Below are 22,800 nucleotides of genomic sequence, written 5' to 3'. Positions count from 1 at the left end.
AAGGGCCTGGGGATCATTGTCATCCACTGTGGAGCTGCAGGTTTCCAATCAGCAAAACTTATGGCAATAATTACTGTCATTGTAAGTCATACACCTGGAAGTGCAAACACTGTATACAAGAAACATGCATTACATGCAGTAAGCTGTTGCATTTATCATGTTCCATTTTCCAGTTGGGATTTCTGAAATACATCCTTTAGGAATCTCTTTTTCTTTTATTTTTGGGCAAATTATATATACACTTTTTTTTTCTTTCTTTCTTTCTTCTTTTTTAAGCAAGTTTTCAGACTTGCCACAACCCATTACATTTTTTTCCACATTCATGGATTCAGGCTTCATGTTATGAGAATTATTATCCACAAAACCTGGTGCATCACATTAACATACACCAGGTATTTATTTTGTGTTTATATTCAAAGTACATATAACAACAGTTCATACAATTCTGGGCCCAAAAATAAGTACATACTTGTGGTTGACCTACATTTCTGACATCAGAAAGCTTCTTCATGCCAATCATCTTCAAATCCTAATATCATCCTCACCTCCCATCTCAGGATGCAGCCTTACAAGTCTGGTACTCATGTCTCCAGACTAAGACCAAGATCTCTAACAAAGTGGTTCCCAACCAGTGTGCTGTGAGATCAACTGAGGGTGCCGCCAAAATTCAGGGCAAAAATAATTTTCGCATTACCAACTCTCTCCGTCATCCATTTTTGTTCACAAAAGCAGCATCAGTGTAAAGATGAGTATTTTCATATTATCCAGGGACAAAATTTTATTACACTGATGTTGAATCAACAAAATACTGACAAACTAGAATTTAGATTTTCTAATAAGGGTGCCGGGGACTTCTGAAAGGCTTGGCAAGGGTGCCTCAAGCCAGAAAAGTTTGGGAATCATTGGTCTAACATCTTTGACTATCTTTAATCCATTTTTTTCAAGTAGACCCGACAACTAGTAATTGTTCCCTTCTTCTTCCTTCAACATGCCAGTGGTGGGAAGAGACCTATCTTTGGCCTAAAGCTGCAGACAACAGTCTAATATTTCATCCCAAAGAGATACGGAAGGGCTGAAGGGGTGTTGTTTGTTACTGAAAGGTTTCCAGTCAATGAAACTCAAGGGAACAATTATTATCATTATTCACACATTTACAACCAAGAATCTCAAACATACCATCCAATTTCCATGTACAAAATCCACTAAAATTACCTGTGACTCTAACTAAGCTATAAACAACCTTTACTAATACCTAGCAGAAAAAAGTCTGCTCTTCTCAGTCTAGACAATTTACTGACCGTCTAAGCAATCTGCCCAGACACTCTTCAGCTTCATCTGCTTCTCCTGGTCCATATAACAGTCAACAATATGACTTACATTCAGCTGCATTCCACTCTTTTAAACTTATTAATTCATTCTTGCCATGTTTACGTGTTCACTTCAAACACAATACAATAAGTCACTATACTAGACTAATTTTGTCACACTATACTTCTTGGTCTTGTTCTTACACTGTCATGCCATAATGATGTGTCTCACACGTTATGAACCCTCTGAAATAATGTTCCTTGCACATCCAAATCATCCATACATTAGCTACACGTTCTAGATATATTACATTAAAAAATCACAAGTTGTAAGATATATCTGCCATCACATCTTGACAATGCTGTACATGTTAACTCTCCATTATCCTCAGAATTTGCACTCTGAACCCAGCTTAAACCCTCCTAATGTCCATTATGCCTAAAAGCTTTAGTAACTTAAGAAAAAAAAAAAATTATACATATATACATATACCAGAAGGTCCTCTATACAATGACAAAAATCTGACACTACAATTGTATAGTTTCAGTGCAGAATAAAACATTTCACAATACTCGAAAAATTTTCTTCAATTCCAAGGTACAAATGAACTTATATGTCAGAACTGGATTCAATTATGCTATTGACAACATTGTTTTCTCACAGATTCTGGTACTGGGTCACTCCATAGCTGAATAATCACAAACCTGGGGAATATCTTGCTCAAAAGATACTAAAATTTCCTACACATAAATCATATACAGTAATTCCTCCCATATCCAGTGTAATTGGGCCACAGGGTGTTTATGTATTTTGTGATATCAGTGGTTGGTGGACTGCTGCCTGAGGGGCAAGGAAGGATGACAGGGAAGGTGGAGGATCAGTCAGTCCCTCGCCCTCAAGTACAGTTATCCCTCTTATATCCAATCTAATGCATGCATATTTACCTAGTTGTATTTTACAGGAAGGGGGGCTATGCTCATGGTGTCCCGCCTTTGTATCTCGCAGTGTCTAGTTTGCTCTTAAATTCGTGAATGGTTTTTGCACACACTACTGTTTCATCCAGTTTGTTCCAAGTGTCCACCACTCTGTGTGGAAAACTGTTCTTCTTCAGATCTCTTCTTTAACTATCTTTTTTGAGTCTGTGTGTGCAGGTATTACCTAGTTGTATTTACCTAGTTGTATTTTATGGGAAGAGAGCTATGCTCGTAGTGACCCGCTTTTGTATCTTTCAGCATCTAGTTCGATCTTAAATTCTTGTATAGTTTCTGCACTCACTGTTTCCTCATTCAATTTGTTCCAGATATCCACCACTCTGTGTGTGTGTGTGTATGTGTGTGGTCTTGGATCATGTGACGGACTTATGATCGATAGCTATTTCCCTACCAGAAGAGTTTTGAGCTCATATATGACCAATCTATGGGTAATACTGTGACCTTACACATACCTACACCCCCAACTCCCCACCCATGAGAATTGGAGTAGCGACTCGCGGTGCAGCAATACTGAAATTATTTCAGCCCTGGGTGGGATTTGATCCCGGACCACTGTAGTGGTGGCCAGGAACCCTACCACTGCACCATCAAACCACATGTGTGGGTATGTGCGTGAATTATTTTACAATCACTATAGCCAATGGCAAAAATATATAAGTGAAAAATTCTCCCATTTTTTTAGTTCCATGGGGCCCATATCCTTAATTTATGAATATGAACAGAGCAAATGAATCAATGTACATACCAAAAACAGAATGGAGCAATCAGTCCAAAATTGTTTTTTTCCAATTTATGCACTCCTTCTTTCATCTCTCTCCTTAATAATACTATCTATATATCAAAGGCTTCTTCCCCGTTATAAGGGAAGTTAATCGTATTAATAACAATGACTCTTGCCTTAAGCTTCATTGACTGGAAATCTGCAACCCTACAGCAGCTGTCAACTATCCTTGGGTCCTTCTGTAGATCACTCTGAAATACTAGGCTGCTGTCTATGTTGTATTAAGGTGGGACTATTTCTATGTCACCTGCTTGAAGTACAGGGAAGGCAGTTGCTGGTTGTGAGTTCTCCGTATGAGAAAGTATGGAGGAAATGTAGCTGAACTTGGAGATGGCAGGCCCAGTCCAAAGAATAAGCGTCAGCTTCTTGTACGCACCTCCAGGTGTTAACAAGACTCTTGATGGGTTTTGAAACTCCGCAGACGGGAGCTTATTCTCCTTGACGCCCATCTTGTATGATCATCTTCGTTACTTTTTGCACATTCCTCTTACTCGTCTTTAAAAAGTTTATATCACATAACCTTTACAATGAAGAGAATTCTGCCACATATACATAAATACACTTTGAATTTTTTTTCTTGAACAAATGGTGCTGTATGAAAGGATAGGATGCATTGAACATGATTCTGTAACAACCATTCCTGTACCATGAAGAACCTTCCACTATCCCCCCCACCCCCCCACCCATACACACACACTTTTGCTAACCCTATCAATTCCCGTATATCTCACATCCAATTTTCTTTCACAAGCAAGTTCATTTCTATGGCAACAACAATGAATTTTCCATGAAGGGGAAAAAAAAAAAAAAAAAAAAAGGCACTGAAAACAATAACTGGATGTACTAAAACTCACCCCAATAGAACACCTGCAAACAGAAACCAAAAACTTCTGAACATCATATGAAAATGGTAGGTACACAGTTCTATGTAAGAGCCCTCAACCCTATATACTCATTTCATTACATCACACAACCACAACCAACTGAATAAAAAGCTGCGTATTACTCAAACATCTCCAACCTATTACCTGCACCACACAACACATCAATACAAAAACACTTCCACACTCGGATCACAAAACACTTTTCAAGACCACTACAGAAGCCCCTTCTCCATCAAACCCATCCAGACATACATACATACATATACCAAGGCTTTTTCCCCCTTACAAGGGGGGTAGCCAAAAAGAAAAAGGCATAAAATCATTCCCACCCATTCCATCCCTGAATACACTCCACACCCCTCCACCCTCCCTCTCATCTTAGCACCTCCTGAATGACGGATGTCTAGATGGATCATTTTATATATCCATCCAGACATGAGATGGCAAAAACAACACTAGTGATACCCCACTCAGGTCTCCGTTCTGCATTAAAACAAAACCAACACAGAACAGGGCTGGCCTCGGTAAAAAAACAGCCTTAAATGCAACCATCACAAAGAAGACACCAAACACTCCAGACAACAATACATACATACATCTACCAAGGGCTTTTTTCCCCCTTGCAAGGGAAGGAGCCAAAGTCAAAAGGTATAAATCCACTCCTACCCATGTCATCCCCATGTACAGACGCTCCTCTACTTACGTTCATTCGTTTTACGTTTTTTCGATTTTATGTTTGAACTGACTAATTTTTTTTTTTTTTTTAGTGAATTTTTTAGTTTAGCACGCTCTCCGTAGTACAAGACGTTCAAACGATACTTACGCATGACGCTGCGTCCATTGTTTACATGGCACAAACGACAGACTGAACGTGCCTTGCCTCCCCCTCCTCCTTCTCCTCCACCATCTCACTTTATGTTGCTTGAATTTAATCTATTTGAAATTAATGTTATTATTTTACAATGTTATGTTTATGATTAATGATTTAGTTTTTTTTATAAGATACGGTAATAGAATTTATGGATGAATAATACAGTATGAATGGTCATACATTACTGGAACGTACAGTAACAACTTACGTTCATTTTCACATTACGTTCGGCTGTTCGGAACGTAACTAAAACGTAAGTTGAGGAGCGTCTGTATTCCACTCCCATTCACCATCCCTCCCTCCCTCTTTTCTTGGCTCCTCCTGGATGAAGGATCATCCCTGCATTTCACCCACTGCCCTGGGTCAGAAGCAATACAGCAAAACACAGCGCATCTACAACACAGCTGCATCATTTAATTGGTGATCCCCCCTCTCCGTCCCTTCATGCAGAAAAAGAAAAGATAGGGAGAAATCCCTTTGGGCTGCATCAAAATATCATTTACTCATACTCCCTAACCCCACCCATTCCCTTCCATGCATCACAACAATACAATAACACAATATTTCTTCCATGAATGAGGGCGATTAACAGGTCAAGCCAGTGGCTGTCAGTTATCTGAGAGCCATGGGTCTTGTACAATGCAGATCTAGGGTGATGGACTGACTGAATCAGATTCTTGTGTAATTTCTGATTTGCTTCTATTCTTTCATCCTGACAGTCCCTTACTTTCTCCAATTTCCTTGTGCTTTATCACTATTTTTTACTGTCTCACAATCTTATTTAAACCAATCATTTTCACAAGATTCTCTCTCTCTCATCCTTGGTACATTCCCAGGTGCTGACCAATTAGGATTATACCTCATGATACAGGAGACACAGAGCAGATAATTTTACACTGGCCTGCATTCAGGACTTTAGAGAGACAAGTAAAACACAAAAGAAATGTGAAAACTTTCTGAAATTTACAATGTGGTTCCAGCCCCTGGAAAATGGTTATGTGCAGGGAGCATATACAGTACATACATACATACATATGTGCACACACACACACAAACACACACAGGAAAAATATATATATAAAACAAAGGAGAAACACAATGGGGCAGAAACAAGGAGAAAGTGTATAATAGTAAATAAAGAGAGGCACACCTGAACTTACAAAGGAACAACATACCAGGAAATGTGGAAGTAAATATTTAAAGAAATGGATGAAAAGAGAAAAACTTTCCTTTCGGAATAAAATATTAATAATATGAAGATATATGGACATTATAGCTATTTAAATAATACTCTGGCTTGAATATCAATTACAACCAAAACAAAACCTCCATCATGATCACACAGAAGTACAGTGCTTCCTTCGCTAGGCCAGTTCTGATGGGGAAGTGGCAGGAGGCACAACAGCAAGGATCTGTGAAGTGCCATTTACGGTTAGCTGGGGTCTCTAATATAGCACAGAGGTTAAAAAGAAAACCATGGTACTCTTGCCAAGAACTACATAACTGTGATCAAAAACACTGCCATTACTTTGCATGCAAGGATCTAAATTCTGATCATGCATATGAGATTTTTCTTGTACCCTTGAATATTCTACGATAATACTACACACAATCCACTCAGCCACAGTTACTCTGAATTTCAAACTTAGGGTAGAAAGAATCAAAATCAGCACCTCTGTTCTCAAGTTTGGATGACCTACGCCACTAATAGGAATGCATTTACGGTATTGAATGGAATGCAAGCAATAGAAAAAAAAATCTCTCTTAGAGAGATCAAGAGAGAATGAAAGAGATAAAGCAGGGGGGGGGTCAGATAAGGAGAGTGAGATAAACTACACAATGGCCATTGGAACAGGAGCCAGGATACACAATGGAACTAGAGCTACTTATAATAACTCATGATGATGAACATGACGATGGTAATGATGATGTTAATGACTACAATGGCAACAACAATGATGATGAGGTGAATTCTTATTTCTGTGCACATCCACACACGGAAACACATTGCCACAGAAAGTATGGGCACTGGGCAAAGATAGATCACTCACAAAACGTACAAGTGGTTGTTGACTGGATGAAATTAAAGATATTTAAAAAGTGAATAAATTGGATACAGATCTTCAGGAACAATCAGAATTATGATAAAACAGAGAAGTAACAATGGCACTTGTCACAATCTCCTGAATTATACACCCCCTACACCTAAATGGGAAGGTGAAATTATAAAGAATAAAGATAGATCATAAAAAAAAAAAATCAGCTTAAATAGACAGTACTTGGAAGAAAATATGCATCCACAGATATGCAATACAAAGTCAGTTAGGTAAATCTCCAAAAACCTCAATATTTTTTCCTTTTTTTTTCGATTTTTTTATACACATGTATAAAAATGTGCTAAAACTACTCACATCATGGCTAAAAAAAATAAATATATTTTGACGACACCATTGAACAGCCAGGGTGTCAGTGTGGGGTTCCTTATGTATCAGAGAAAATTTAAATTCTGTTTAAGAGAAAAAAAATTAAATAAATAATAATAAACATAAAAAATACTATTATAGATTATGCTACAGTCTTTGCAATTTAAAGGCATACAACTCCATTGGTTGTAAAGATAAAGTATACGATTTTGTCATCTCTACTCCTTCATACATAAGTGACAAGGACATCTGGAAAACACGGTCACTGTAGTATGCCGTAAACAGATCTTCCAGTCGCACCTGCAACAAGAAAGATTTAATTGTAAATATCAGCTACAATGCAGCATGAAACGGGGTATGCTCCTTTAAAAATAATTCAGTATAGTTGAACCTCAGATAATAAATGCCGTTTATCAATCAAATCAGTAACAAACAAGATTTGTAAAAAAAAAATTGTCTGTTAATGAATGATACTTTGGGATACGAATAAATGCATCATCTGTACACACAATCCCACAAGCTCAGAAGTACTTCGACACATTTGTCAAATATTTCGTTTACTGAACCCTTTGATTTATGAACAGTGTCACAGAACAGATTAAGTTCAATATCTGAGGGTCCACTGTATTTTCAGTGTGGAACTAGAATCATTTAAATTCTATTTCCTTAGCAACTGCCTGGGAACAACAAAATGTCACCTCCTCAATGGACACCCCAACCTGCCACCCAGCTCCAGCCCTATACCTCAACATCTGGCAATCACATTTTCTCATTATATTCTACATTCCGGTCAATGCTTATGTCACCCCACCATGTAATATAACCACACTATGTAACACTTCACCCCATACTATTCAACACGTCATGAAAGACTGCATTATACACATTCACGCACACATACACTCCATAAAGGATTTGTGGGAAAACCCCACTTCAGCCGTGGCATTCCATGGACAGTCTAGGGAACAACAACAACAACAACCACACTTTACAAATATTTCAGCCAATTATTACTCTCCCCTTACCTTTCCTCCATTGGTCGAACAATTAAGCCCAGGTGCAGCAAAGCCACAATCAAAACCGACGCGATGTAAGGTCAGAGCGGCATTTGAGGCAGCAGAGATCTTTGCAGCGGGAGTGGGTTCGTTCTGCATCGTGCGAAGATTAACTAAGTGCACGTCACATGGTAGCACTCCGCCCAGAAGCCACGACTGCCGACCAGGACTCTGAAAGGTAAGAGTTGTGATGTTTCATAACCATTCAAGGAACAGCAAAGCTTCGCATTTTCAAAACCTGTCAACCCTCTCACCTCAAACAGGAGGTGCAACCCTGTGGGGCTGACACTTGGTCTCCAGAAAGGGCCTAAGATATCTCTCCATCAACTTCAACTGTATTCCTTACATCTTTTCATATGTAGAAAGCTGACAATCAGTGACTGGTCCCCTCCTCTTGCTACTTTCAGTCAATCACATATAAATAGTCCCATGCCAATACATATATATATATACCAAAGGCTTTTTTCCCCCTTACAAGGGAGGTAGCCAAAAAACATCATAAAATCCACTCCCACACAGTCCATCCACACATACTCCACTTCCATTCACCCCTCTCCGTCCCTCTTATCTTGGCTCCTCCTGGACGACGGATCATCACTGCATCTCGCCCACTGCCCTGGGTCAGAAGCAGTGTCGCAAGACACAGCACATCCATAGCAAGGCTGCTTCATTAAATTGGCAACCCAGCCCTTCTCCATCCCCTCATGCAGATAGAGAGAGGACGGGGAGAAATACCTTCGGGCTGCATCAAATTAATTTTTCACACATACTTCCTTACACCCCATCCCTCATCAACTCCCTTTCATTCATCACAGCATCATCCATACACAGCCATTCTCCATTTACCTCTACTTCTTTCTTCTGCCATCCATGCCCAAGATAAAAAAATTATAAGCAAATATTTCAGCATGCAAACTGTAAGGTCCATCTATTTTAGTTTGTATAAAACAAGAAATTGGTAAAATAAAACAATAATAAAAAAAAAAAAATCAATTCATAAAATAAATAAAGTTGTTTAACAAATCAAAAATAATATATTATATACAAAACCCAAGTGTATTAAAGTATAGTTTGCAACATGTATGAACTACTTACAGGCACCTTCTGTATGAGAGTATAAATTGGATTAAGGAGACTATGCACAGCCCCGTGAGCCAGCAAAGACGGGAAGGCAGCCTGGCCATCTCGAGAAGTATGCGATTCCTGCAAATGGAAAAAAATGTTTCCTTAACACCAATACATATATGCATACATACATATACCAAAGGCTTTTTCCCCCTTGCAAGGGAGGTTGTCAAAGTCAAAGGCATAATCCACTCACACCCATTTCATCTCTATATACTCCACTCCCATTCACCATCCCTCCCTCCCAGGCCTCTTTTCTACACTCATTCTTTCCATATGTCCAAACCATCCCAATACTTTTTCATCAACCTTATCTCCCAACTCCCTTTCCACCCTTGCTATCCTCCTCACCTCCTCACTGATACTTAAGGCAAATAAAAGTAAATATATGTTTACCAAGCTAAATGCACAATATATCATACTTCACTTTTGTAATCTAGGCCTGGTAAAACTTGAAAAGCTCTACCTGCTCACTTCAAAATTAACTTTAGCCAGTATATCACATTTTTCCTATAGTACATACATATACATATCTTTTGTCACTCAGTCTTTTCATGTGTCCAAACCATCCCAGCATATCAATCCTGTCTACCAGTTGTCTTTCCACCCTCACATTCTGTCTCACCTTCATATTTCTCACTCGATCCAACCTCATAACCACCACCATACTTCTTGTAAGAGGGAAAAAGCCTTTGGTATATGTATTTACATACATACATATACCAAGGCTTTTTCCCCCTTACAAGGGAGGTAGCCAAAAAGGAAAAGGCATAAAATCATTTCCACCCATTCCATCCCTGAATACACTCCACACCCCTCCACCCTCCCTCTTATCTTAGCACCTCCTGGATGACGGGTCATCCCTGCACCTTGTCCACTGCCTAGGGTCAGAAGCAGTGTCGCAAGACACAGCACATCCACAGCAAGGCCGCTTCATTGTGCAAATGCAGTACATAAAAATAATTACAGAAGTAGGCAAATCAAATGATCAATAGCATAAATAGAAAAATGGAATGAATAACTGACCTTATTAATTAGTTTTTCTTCCACCAGAAGCCGGAAGATGTTAGGTGTACGGAGATTGTCCAACACACCTTGGCCAACACCACGGTTGTCATCTTGATTAAGGCGACGATCCAGCATCACCTGCAAGAAGGGGCAAATGTTTTAATATCTTCAGTAAATTTACATATACCATACATATAGCAAAGGCTTTTTTCCCCCTTATAAGGGAATTAGCCATAAAACAACAACATAAAAACCACTCCCACCCATTCCATCCCCATCACACTCCACTCCCCTCCACTCCCTTCCCTCCCTCTTATCATGGCATCTCCTGGATGATGGGTCATCCCTGCATCTCGCCCACTGCCCTGGGTCAGAAGCAGTGTCACAAGACACAGCACATCCACAGCAAGGATGCTTCATTAAATCAGCGACCCCCCCCACCCTCTCCATCCCCTAATGCAGAAAAGGAGAAGACTGGGAGATATCATCTACCTATCTATATATAGGAGAGGGGGGGTCGCCGATTTAATGAAGTGGCCTTGCTGTGGATGTGCTGTGTCTTGCGACACTGCTTCTGACCCAGGGCAGTGGACAAGGTGCAGGGATGATCTGTCATCCAGGAGGTGCTCAGATAAGAGGGAGGGTGGGGGTATGTGGAGTGTATTCAGGGATGGAATGGGTGGAAATGATTTTATGCCTTTCCCTTTTTGGCTACCTCTCTTGTGAGGGGGAAAAAGCCTTGGTATATGTATGTATCTATATATACACCAAGGGCTCCTTCCCCCTTATCTGGGGGGATCTGGGGCAATATGATTCTTAGGCAAGTCCTATTCTGTGTTGGTACTGCTACAATGCTAGGTGGTGACCTGAATGTAGCTGTGACAGTGCTTCTTGCCTGTCATGGGGAGGGATTTCTAAGCTGGGCTGGTGTTTGGGAAAGTCAGGTGGAGTATGGTGTTTGAGGGTTGATCTTGGAGAGCTTGTTTTGTGATTTGAGTTTTCATGCAGATGTGTTGCGAGGTGTAAGTGGGAGGTTGCAGATGTTTGAATAGTATGCTGCTGGCCTTTTTTTTTTATGTTCAGCTGAATGTGCTTGTGTTTGTCAGTATTGAGGGCAGCACCGAGTTTCCACTAAGTCTATCAGCACTGTCACACTATCAGTGTGGATCCAGCCAAGTCCATACTGACAGTGTGACTGCTGAAAGCCTGTGTGGACACTCAGCACTGGACTCAACACTGTCAACTGCCCCACGTAGTGCTACAGGAGCCTCAGTGTGGATCCAGCTATGTGATGAGAAGAATGAAAGGGATTGAGGGCTTTTCTATAGAACTGTGTGCCTATCATTTTTATGTGAGGAGGATTTTAGTGGGTGCCTATGTTTGTTTTCTTGATTGTAGGGATATGTGCTCTATAACATTCAAAATAACCATTATTCATGGGTGGGAGTGTGTACTTGCCTTTTGACTTGGCTACCTAGTTTGTGAGTGGGAATAAAAAACCTTTGGTATATAGATAGATAGACATTTGATACCACAATGGCACATTTTGTGAGGAAAATATGGTCAGAGAAAATTAAGGTAAATGAATAATACATACATATACCATGTATGTATTATTCATTTACCTTAATTTTCTAAATGAATAATACATACATATACCATGTATGTATTATTCATTTACCTTAATTTTCAAAATGAATAATACCCATACATATACCATGTATTATTCATTTACCTTAATTTTCTCTGATCATATTTTCCCTCACAAAACATGCCATCATGGTATCAAATGTCTATCTATATACCAAAGGGTTTTTTTCCCCACTTACAAACTAGGTAGCCAAGTCAAAAGGCAAGTACCCACTCCCACCCATTCCACTCCCATCCATCCACCATCCTTTCCTTCCTCTCATCTTAGCTCCTTATGGATGATGGGTCAAATGTATCAAATGTATCTCCACTTATCTTGTGATCTTACCTCAAGTTCCCCACTCCTGAGGGAGGCACACCCAAGAGGCTGTTTAGAGAGGATACTGATGCGTGTGTGGTCATCCTCAATAAACATTTGTGAAGGCATGGGATAATAATTGGCTTGTAAGGGTAGTTTCTTGTAAGTCACCCTCTTTGTCACCTAAAAATACATAAGAAAAAATTAAATAGACAGAATTCAGTTATACTTCATCATTCAGAAATGGGTTTTAATTATTTTATTCCTACCAGACTTATCCTCAAAGATTCTTATTCTATTTTGATATACGTAATACATGCATATATCAAGTTAACCTGTTTATACATTCACAGACAATGTTCTTACCTGAAAACCATTTAAATCTGAATAGAAAACATCCTTATTCTGTACATCTGTGTAGAACCTCATGGCTAACTCATAGTTCCTCTCTTTGGTAATGTCTACAATATTTACAATATCTAATCCCATGCCGTCAACTCCTGCCAAGACATACAAACAATAATTAAAACATCTACACATTCCCCGGCATGAGCATGTAAGCATTGGCATTTGTATAGAGAAGGTTTATCAAAGTGGGATAAAAGAAAACCAAGGGAACATGAAAAGAAACTCAAGAAGGATAATTATACAAGAGATCTGAAAATTTTCCACACAGAGTGGTAGATGTTTGGAACAAATTGGATGAAACAACAGTGTGTGGAAACACCATACAAGAATTTAAGGACAAACTAGATATTGTGAAATACAAAGACGGGTTACTATAAGCATAGCTCCCCTTCCTGTATAATACAACTAGGTAAATACATAATCCCACAGAGTATGCATATCTGCTAGCTTCTATTGGCATGTGATATGAGAGACAGAAAAAAAGACAGAAAAAAATTATGAGGATAATTAAATGTTGCTGCAGTGCCTGGGACTTGTAAATTCTATATACAGTGCTCAACATAGGATTAGTCCACCAGGGCTTCAATGGTCCAATATAATGTCAAAAATGGAAACACCCTTAAAGGGGGTGAATTTTCACACCATTTGAATGTACTACCTACCATCATAGCATTGTGGGGAGAGTTAATCATCCCACTAGAAACCAACATGCTCAGCTGTTGTTTTGCCACCATGGGGGAGGGGGGAGGGCGATTTGTGCCGTGAGTGTCCTGTGTGTCCCTGCCTCTCAACCCCAACTGCTGCCTCTTCTAACTCCCCCAGTGTTGTGGACATGGGTGCTAGTAAGGATTTATCATGGGAAACCATTACCCAGATTGTAGCTCTAAAGAAATCTGGTCATGCAACAAAGGAAATAACTGAACAATTTGGTGTGTGTTCACAAAGTGTTAGTTGCTAGGCTGCCAAATTTCACTGGGAGGGTGGCCTCTCCCTCCCACTCAGAAAGAGAGGCCTGGAAAGGCACTGAAGACCAGTAAAAGGGCAAAGACAATTGTAAAACATGAGGTTGAGTCTAATCCACAAGTGACTGCAAGGTAAATCAAGGAAAGTAACCCTGAACTGTTAGGCGAGGTGTCAGTCCAAACTGTGAATCATAGGACTGTAATGCTTGGGTACACGAGTCACTGACCTGTCAAGAGCCTTCTTCTTACCCTTAAACAGAGGTGCAATAGAACTGCTTTTGCCCATAAATATAACAGCTGGAATAGTGATAGGTGGATGAGGGTGCTGTGGAACGATGAATCCACCTTTACAGTACCTGACAGTAGAGGTGGAAATGTGTATTGGCAGCCCAGTAGTGCCCTCTTGACCCACACTACATCCAAGCTACTGTAAAACACCTGGACTCACCTACGTTATTGGGTATTTACTGGATATGGCACCACTAAACTTCAAGTGCTTTCTAAATGCCAAACAATAAACCAGTATGTATATTTAGAGCTGATGCGTGGCCATCTTCCTGACACATTTGACAATACATAAGCAGCCATTTTTCTGCATGATGGGGTCCCTGCACACAAGGCCAAGTCATTGAATGAACGGTTGGATGACTGTGCGATTGAGTATGTCAGAGACTGGCCTGGTAACAATGCAGACATAAATCCAATTGAAAACTTGTGGGAGATAGTGAAACGTGATTTATAGGGGAAAGATGTGTCTTCCATACCCAAGCTGGAGAAGGAGATCAGGGAATATTGAGCAAGAATACCACAGGATACACTTTGTAACCTTGCCCTTTCTGTCTTAAAATGCCTAAAAGAGGTCATCAAGAGGAAAGGGTGTCCCACTAAATATTATTGGTAAGTGAAATAACCAAAGTTATTATATTTTCTATGTTTTCCAACGGGGCAGACAAATCTTATGTTGAGCACTGTGCATTTAAATTTATACACATTGAAATACCATGTTTGGAAATGAAAAATATTTAGTAAAATTATTACTAAAGAAATACCCATCATATTATTGAAACATTTTATCTCCTTTACACTCAGTCTGGAAGTGACTGGAAGTGAACATTAAGGGAGAGTGAGCATTGAGGGAGAGCGACTGGAGGAAGTGGATAGTTTTAAATACTTGGGTGCAAATGTGGCAGGAAAAGGTGGAGTGAAGGTGGAGGTAGAATGTAGATTGAGAGAAGCGAGTAAATGCCTTGGTGGATTGAAGAGTGTAATGAGGAATAGACATTTGGGAATGGATGCTAAGAGGAGACTGTATGAAGGAGTGATTGTGCCAACAGCACTGTATGGGGCAGAAACATGGAACATAAAAGAGGAAGAGAGAAGAAGTTTGAATGTGTTTGAGATGAGGTGTCTGAGAAGTATGATGGGGGTTACTAGGCTAGATAGAGTGAGAAATAAGGAGGTGAGGAGGAGAACAGGGGTGGAAAGGGAGTTGGGAGATAGGGTTGATGAAAGAGTATTAGGATGGTTTGGACACATGGAAAGAATGAGTGAAGAAAGACTAGTAAAAGAGGTATGGAAGGCAGATGTGGAGGGAGTGAACATGAAGGGACATTCTAGGATGAGGTGGATGGATGGGGTGAAGGGGGCTTTGGGGAAGAGGGGAATGTCTGTTGAGGAAGGACAGGAGAGGACAGAAGACAGGGGTGAATGGAGAATGGTTGTATATGGATGATGTTGTGATGCATGAGGTGAATTAGGTGGGGGGATGGGGGGTGAGGTAGTATGTGTAAGCAAAATTTGATGCAGCCCGAAGGGATTTCTCCCCGTCTTCTCCTTGTATGCATGGGGGGACGGAGAGGGGGGGGGGGGGGCTGATCTAATGAAGAGGCTTTGCTGTGGATGTGCTGTGTCTTGCGACACTGCTTCTGACCCAGGGCAGTGGACAAGGTGCAGGGATGACCCGTCATCCAGGAGGTGCTAAGATAAGAGGGAGGATGGAGGGGTGTGGAGTGTATTCAGGGATGGAATGGGTGGGAATGATTTTATGCCTTTTCCTTTTTGGCTACCTCCCTTGTAAGGGGGAAAAAGCCTTGGTATATGTATGTATGTATGTACACTCAGTCTAGTGGTACATACATACATATACCAATGGCTTTTTCACCCTTACAAGGGAAGGTAGCCAAAAAAACAAAGGCATAAAATCCACTCCCATCCATTCCATCCACACATACTCCACTCCCATCTGCCCTCCTCCCTCCCTCTTATCTTGGCTCCTCCTGGATGACAAATCATCCCCGCATCTCACCCACTGCCCTTGGTCCGAAGCAGTGTCACAAGATACAGCACATCTACAGCAAGCCCACTAGCCAGAATAAAAAAGCAAATGCCAACTGTATGGAAAATGTTAAGGGTTATGTGGATAGGATGTAAAGGGAACACGGGCTGAGGGAAATACTTTTATTCCTGACTAGTTTCACCTGAGTGACTTCTTCAGAGGAATATAGTTTGAAGTCAAGTTGGTCAATATATATGGCATAAAAAGGAACGTGGCAAAGTTTCAGGTTGGTCCCCCACTCGACCTCATCTGTCAGTGTGATGAGCTATCGCAGTGGGTGGACCAATTATCCGCCTGTTGGTATTCGCGTGGCTGAAATGTCCGTCTGGATCAGGGGTTCTGTATTTATTGTTCATGACGACAAAGCATGCTGCTGCTTTAGCCCATATTAAATCCCCAGTCCTCTTATTGATGTTATAAAAGTATTTCCCTCAGCCTGTGTTCCCTTTACCTCCTATCCACATTCGTCACAATGTATACACATTAAGGGTTATGTTAAACTACAGCTTACTCACCCGGGGAGTTTTTGACTAGAAGATTGTGTGCAACATTCTGGATGATAACAATGGCCCGGGAGAGCAGGGGTCCCCTTATCACCTTGAGCAGTGTATTGCTCATGTCTATTGGCACTGCATCCTTGTCTGGCAGGAACAAATAGGCACCACTAGTTTCTCGATGATTCCTGAAAAAATTACCCGAACCTGTTCACTCCTTCACTGTAATGGTTCAATATCTAGGTTTTGTTCTAACTATGGAATCAATAATTTTGTTCAAAAGGATGGACACTTCATTTAATAGCTTGAGTGACTTACTTCACACCATATTTGACAAACTCTATGTCTAGTTTTTGTGACTTCCCGCCTTTTACGTATTTGATTGTTTTTATGAACCCATTGGTGTTGAGAATTGCTTCAATATTTGAATTCTTCAAGACCATATCACCATTTTCTTCACTTGCAAAGGCAACATCAGTGAAGACAGCTGGAGTTGAAGGCAAGACTCCCCCTTTGTTTCGGACTCGAATGGCAGCATAGCTAATGAGACTGTGCAAGAGAAAACAAAAGAGAAAAATAAATAAATTTAATCACCAAACAAGAACAAAGTAATGCAAGCATTGTCCTGTCTTGTGAAATGAAGTTAAACTTAATACAGTTGCATTTCCAGTTCATTGGCACTATATATCCTTTTACTCTAGATCAGTGTTTCCCAACCCCGGGGCAAATTACCCCAGTGGGGTAATGAACCAATATTTTTGGGGTAACGGATGTTCTGTGTGAGAAGAGGTAGCCTGACCAAATCAATCAGTTTAACTCTCTCCAATTACATATATATCACTACACTCTACACTCAGGATACATCACTACATTGCAGGATTTGTACGTACCCATCTATCTGCATTTCATCAGGTGACAGCGAAAAAAATACATCCGATATTACCGTGTATATGTTCAATGGGGTAATTGATAACTGCGAAATTGAATTTCAGGGTAATCATTTCGAAAAGGTTGGGAAACACTGCTCTAGATGTTACCAAGCTATTCTGCTGATCTTCATGGTACCTCTTCCTTACCAAAAGGATTAACACCACATGAAGTTTACAACCATTGCATACGAACATCACTACTTCTGTCCAGTAAGACCTTACTTACTTTGTGTCCACTGCATCAGGAGCAACGGTCTGCACCGAAAATGTCGTAAGTGAAACAGCAGGTGCTGTGATGACAAACGACACATCAAATTGGGAACTGGACACTGTTCCTTCATCTTCAAACACAGGATCCACCTGACATCGGACAGGTGTCTCGTGTTCATTACGCACCTGCCATCCACAAGGCAATGATGAGGATGCATGAAAGAGTGAACAATCAAAATGAGAATAAAGTATGCTTAAGTAACTAATTAATGTGAAGGCCAATTAAATAAGGTAAATCTATACAATCTATGTATCCAGGAAAGGGGTTGTGTAATTACTAAAATATGAAGTCAAGTATTCTTGTAAGTCCTAATTAGCTTAGGTCATTTAAACACATGATCCAGGTTGAGAATCTATGGTTTTAAGTGCTTGAGACCAAAAGTGTTTTAGATGTCTGAGATAGATAGCTATAGATATGTGAATATATATACATACATACATATACCAAGGATTTTTCCCCTTTACAAAGGAGGTAGCCAAAAAGGAAAAGGCACAAAATAATTCCCACCCATTCCATCCCTGAATACACTCCACATCAATCCACCCTCCCTCTTATCTTAGCACCTCCTGGATGACTGGTCATCCCTGCACCTTGTCCACTGCCCTGGGTCAGAGGCAGTGTCGCACAACACAGCACATCCACAGCAAGGCCGCTTCATTTAATCGGCGACCCCCCCTCTCTGTCACCCCATGCATAAAAGGAGAAGACAGGGAGAAATCCCTTCGGGCTGCATAAAATTTTGCTCACACATACTACCTCACCCCCCATCCCCCCGCCCATTCCACCTCATGCATCACAACATCATCCATATACAACCATTCTCCATTCACCCCTGTCTTCCGTCCTCTCCCATCCTTCCTCAACAGACATTCCCCTCTTCCCCAAAGCCCCCTTCACCCCATCCATCCACCTCATCCTAGGATGTCCCTTCATGTTCATTCCCTCCACATCTGCCTTCCATACCTCTTTTACTGGTCTTTCTTCACTCATTCTTTCATGTGTCCAAACCATCCTAATATTCTTTCATCAACCCTATCTCCCAACTCCCTTTCCACCCCCATTCTTCTCCTCACCTCCTCATTTCTCACTCTATCTAGCCTAGTAACCCCCATCATACTTCTCAGACACCTCATCTCAAACACATTCAAACTCCTTCTCTCTTCCTCTCTTATGTTCCATGTTTCTGCCCCATACAGTGCTGTTGGCACAATCACTCCTTCATACAGTCTCCTCTTAGCATCCATTCCCAAATGTCTATTCCTCATTACACTCTTCAATCCACCAAGGCATTTACTCGCTTCTCTCAATCTACATTCTACCTCCACCTTCACTCCACCTTTTCCTGCCACATTTGCACCCAAGTATCTAAAACTATCCACTTCCTCCAGTCACTCTCCCTTAATGCTCACTTCCAGTCTACTGCCACTTTCACCCCTTGTACATCTCATCACCTTACTTTTACCCACATTTATCTTTAGCTTTCTTCTATCACAGACTCTCCCAAACTCTGTCACCAACTTCCTCAGTCCCTCCTCCAATCCTGCCACAAGCGCAGTGTCGTCAGCAAACAACAGCTGGCTCACCTCCCACTTTTCTCCATTTTCTTTAACCATCTCCAATCCCTGACCCACTACCCTTGCATTTACCTCTCGCACTACCCAATCCATGTATAATTTGAACAGCCAGGGCGACATAACGCATCCTTGACGAAGTCCCACCTTTACCTCAAACCACTCACTCTCTCCATTTCTAATCCTGACACAAGCTCTACTACTCTCATAAAAACTCCATATATATATACATATACACATATATGTATATATATATACATATATATATATATATATATAATATATATGTATATAGTATATGTGTGTGTATGTTTATACATTTTATACATGTATATATATATACACACTATATATATATATATATATATATATATATATATATATATATATATATATATATATATATAAATATTTTTTTTTTTTTTTTTTTTTTTTTTTTTTTTTTTTTTTCTCCATGCATCCACCCCACCCTAGCCTATCTGTATAGGTTCATCTATAAAATGGAACAGCTTGGGAATGGGAACTTTTAAGTGGTATATATTCCCTCCAACATTAACAAATCCACATCATAAAAATATGATTAACACCTTTGCTACATGCAATGTTTTTATATTGTGAATAGTGAAAAACAGAAGAAACCTGAACATATTAGCAGTGTTTGGTACATGTACATTTTATCATTATACAACATACATACACACATATCAAGACCCTTTCCCTCCTTATAATGGGGGAGGGGGGGGGCATAAGCCAAAGCATAAACCCACCATATATCCATCCCACATCAATCTTAACCCCTTCCATACGGTGCCGCACACGTAGGCATCATGGACTTAGATCTCGGTGGCAGCAGCCAATGCCAGCCGTACGACGTGTCGTAATAATACTCGCATCATAAAATATAGTCACCGCTTGTATCGATCGTTCTCTCTTCACCCGTGAATTTTGATAACCATAGAAAATGCGATTACAAAAGAATTAGAAAGAATGTCATTATGGAGGGGCGACTACAATAAATATAATCAAGACGCCGATATGGCAGCCTCGCGAATACACTCGCTCCCCATGACGCCTACGTGTGCGGCACCGTATGGAAGGGGTTAACACCTTTTTGCTGCCCCTCCTATCTTAGCACCTCATAGACAAAAGGTCATCCACCCCACCTCCGTCACACTGCCTAGGTCAAATTTGGGCAATGCAGCAAGGCATAGCTCTTCCACAGCAGAGCCCAAAAGCCAAAGCTTGTCAATTCTCGCTTCTTCATTCTATAATGTCTTCCTACTCACCATCTCATCCATTACAACAAATTTATGAAACAGATTACAGTATCCCTTCAGGACACATCATTTCCTCATCCATTACTAACCAGATAACACTATTTCTTCCTTGAGTTCATCATGGGTCAATCCAGTAGCTATTCCAGGTTACCTGGAAGCTGTGGATTTCCTGTAAGAGGGACCAGGGACAACAGATTGACTGATTTACAATCAGTCTCCATTCATTCCTATCTGATGTAAGGAAGACAGACAAGTGGCAGAGTGGTGAGGTAAACAGAAAAATAGTTGGAGTTCTATTCACTGACATTTTGTCCTTACCAAGACTTCCTCAGAGGTATTCTGAAGGAGGCCTGGTAAGGATGAAACATTAGTGAATAAAACTCAAACTATTTTCTGTGTTTATTTCACCATCCATTTCACCATCATTCCTTTCTAATTACATTTTCTGGATAAAGGATTCTCAACCTGTACAGATATCAGCAATCCTCTATGGGTATGGAAACTAATCTATCATGTGCAGATAAGAAGATAGAACACAAATACATGTACAACTATAGGTCAATTTACAGAATACTCATTACTATTCACCTGAATATATGGACTGGATGTCCGAATAGTGACCAGCTCAGATCGGGCTTGAGCTAAAGAATTGTAGAAGGTGATATGAGAAGCTTGGCCTTCGTGCAGTTCTATCACTTGCTTTGAAGGCATTGTATAGTGTTCCTCATATGTCTCATCTAGACTGTAATACACTTTGGTTCCTTCTGCATGATAACTCCTCTGGAAACCAAAAACAACACACGTTATATAATCTTGCATAAAGGATTGTTAAGGACAAAATTACATACATATATATACCAAAGGCTTTTTTTCCCCCTTACATGGGAGGTAGCCAAAAACAAAGGCATAAAAACCACTCCCTCCCATTCCATCCTTATCATACTCCACTCCCCTCCTCCCTCTTATCTTGGTACCTCCTGGATGACAGGTCATCCCTGCATCTCACCCACTGCCCTGGGTCAGAGGCAGTGTCACAAGACACAGCACATCCACAGCAAGGCCACAAAAGGTAAGGACAAAATTGACTGATCAAATTCTATCTCACCTTATACTGATTATCCTTCTAGCATGGGAAGCCCTTGTTTCTTTCATAAAGGACTAATCAAGACTCTAAGCACATCCCCAATAGCCCCCTAGGCTTTCCAAATCACAGCAAATAATAAATTCTTCTGCTCTATCAAAGTTCCTCCTCTTATATATAACTCCAGTGGATCATATTCCAACTAACACTTCAATTCAAAAAGAAGCATCGCTATCTCCATCTGTCTATATACCATGGGCTTCTTCCCTCTGTATAAAGGAAGTAGCCAAGTCAAAGACACATACCCAATCCCACCCATTCCACTCCCATCCATTACCCCTGCCTTCCACTTATCTTTTATCTTAGCTCCACATAGAGCTGAATAACTAAAAAATATTCAATTAAAGAAATAAAAGAAAAGACAAGAAAAGCATACCTGGTTAAAGGTTAAGAGGTAGTTGGCAGATTGCTGCATCACATTCTGGCATTGCTGGATGCTTACTAATAACCTGTAGGAGTTAAAAGATGGGTTATAATGTACAGAAACAATGACAAATATCAGATACACATACAACATATACCTACACCACAATTAATTAAGATTCCACAGGACAGAAAGGGGGTTACATTTTCAGACAAATTATAAACTCTCATCTAATTTTCTCCATTTACTCATATGCTTAGGTTATATCATTTCTGTTTAATGTAATCCATACTGTGCCATCAAAATTATATGGTCATATATTTGTAACCAGAACCAAAGATTAGATGACATATTTTACACACAACAATCTGTTTCATATTTCTACTTTTTTTTTGCATTATTTCACAGAAACAAGTGAAAATTAATTTGCAGAAAAACCACGGGTAAATGAGAATCGTAGTCCAAACATTTTCGTCTATTTAAGACATCTTCAGGGAAGGTTAGGTTAACCCTTCACTCCGGGCCAAAATCTCGCGGGCAGCATTAGCTGCCAGACGTGCGATGTTGCGTCATAATACTCGCATTATAAAAAATAAAGTCACCGCTGTATTGCTCGTTCTCTCTTTCACCCGTGAATTTTGATAACCATAGAA

The 22,800-nt window shown here is 40.2% G+C and overlaps 1 protein-coding gene across 4 annotated transcripts in view; it reads right to left on the bottom strand.

The window, feature by feature from the left end:
- Positions 1 to 1,125: 1,125 nt before the first annotated feature.
- Positions 1,126 to 22,800, bottom strand: part of LOC143028241 (alpha-mannosidase 2-like) — a 43,728-nt gene continuing 22,053 nt past the window's right edge. For all 4 annotated transcript variants that reach the window (XM_076190052.1, XM_076190054.1, XM_076190053.1 and 1 more), the window contains 11 exons: positions 22,160 to 22,232; positions 21,231 to 21,422; positions 17,750 to 17,919; positions 16,913 to 17,143; positions 16,616 to 16,782; positions 12,762 to 12,895; positions 12,426 to 12,578; positions 10,466 to 10,585; positions 9,410 to 9,517; positions 8,285 to 8,485; positions 1,126 to 7,559 (listed from right to left, as the gene is read on the bottom strand). In XM_076190052.1, the coding sequence (XP_076046167.1) occupies positions 7,407 to 7,559; positions 8,285 to 8,485; positions 9,410 to 9,517; positions 10,466 to 10,585; positions 12,426 to 12,578; positions 12,762 to 12,895; positions 16,616 to 16,782; positions 16,913 to 17,143; positions 17,750 to 17,919; positions 21,231 to 21,422; positions 22,160 to 22,232 (1,702 nt within the window). In that variant the 3' untranslated portion in view covers positions 1,126 to 7,406. The remainder of the gene's footprint in view (positions 7,560 to 8,284; positions 8,486 to 9,409; positions 9,518 to 10,465; positions 10,586 to 12,425; positions 12,579 to 12,761; positions 12,896 to 16,615; positions 16,783 to 16,912; positions 17,144 to 17,749; positions 17,920 to 21,230; positions 21,423 to 22,159; positions 22,233 to 22,800) is intronic.

Source organism: Oratosquilla oratoria, chromosome 9, assembly GCF_046742065.1.
Source record: "Oratosquilla oratoria isolate Oo_2021 chromosome 9, ASM4674206v1, whole genome shotgun sequence".
Taxonomy (NCBI): Eukaryota; Metazoa; Arthropoda; class Malacostraca; order Stomatopoda; family Squillidae; genus Oratosquilla; species Oratosquilla oratoria.
Note: the sequence above shows the minus strand (reverse complement) of the source record. Positions and strands in the feature narration are given on the sequence as shown.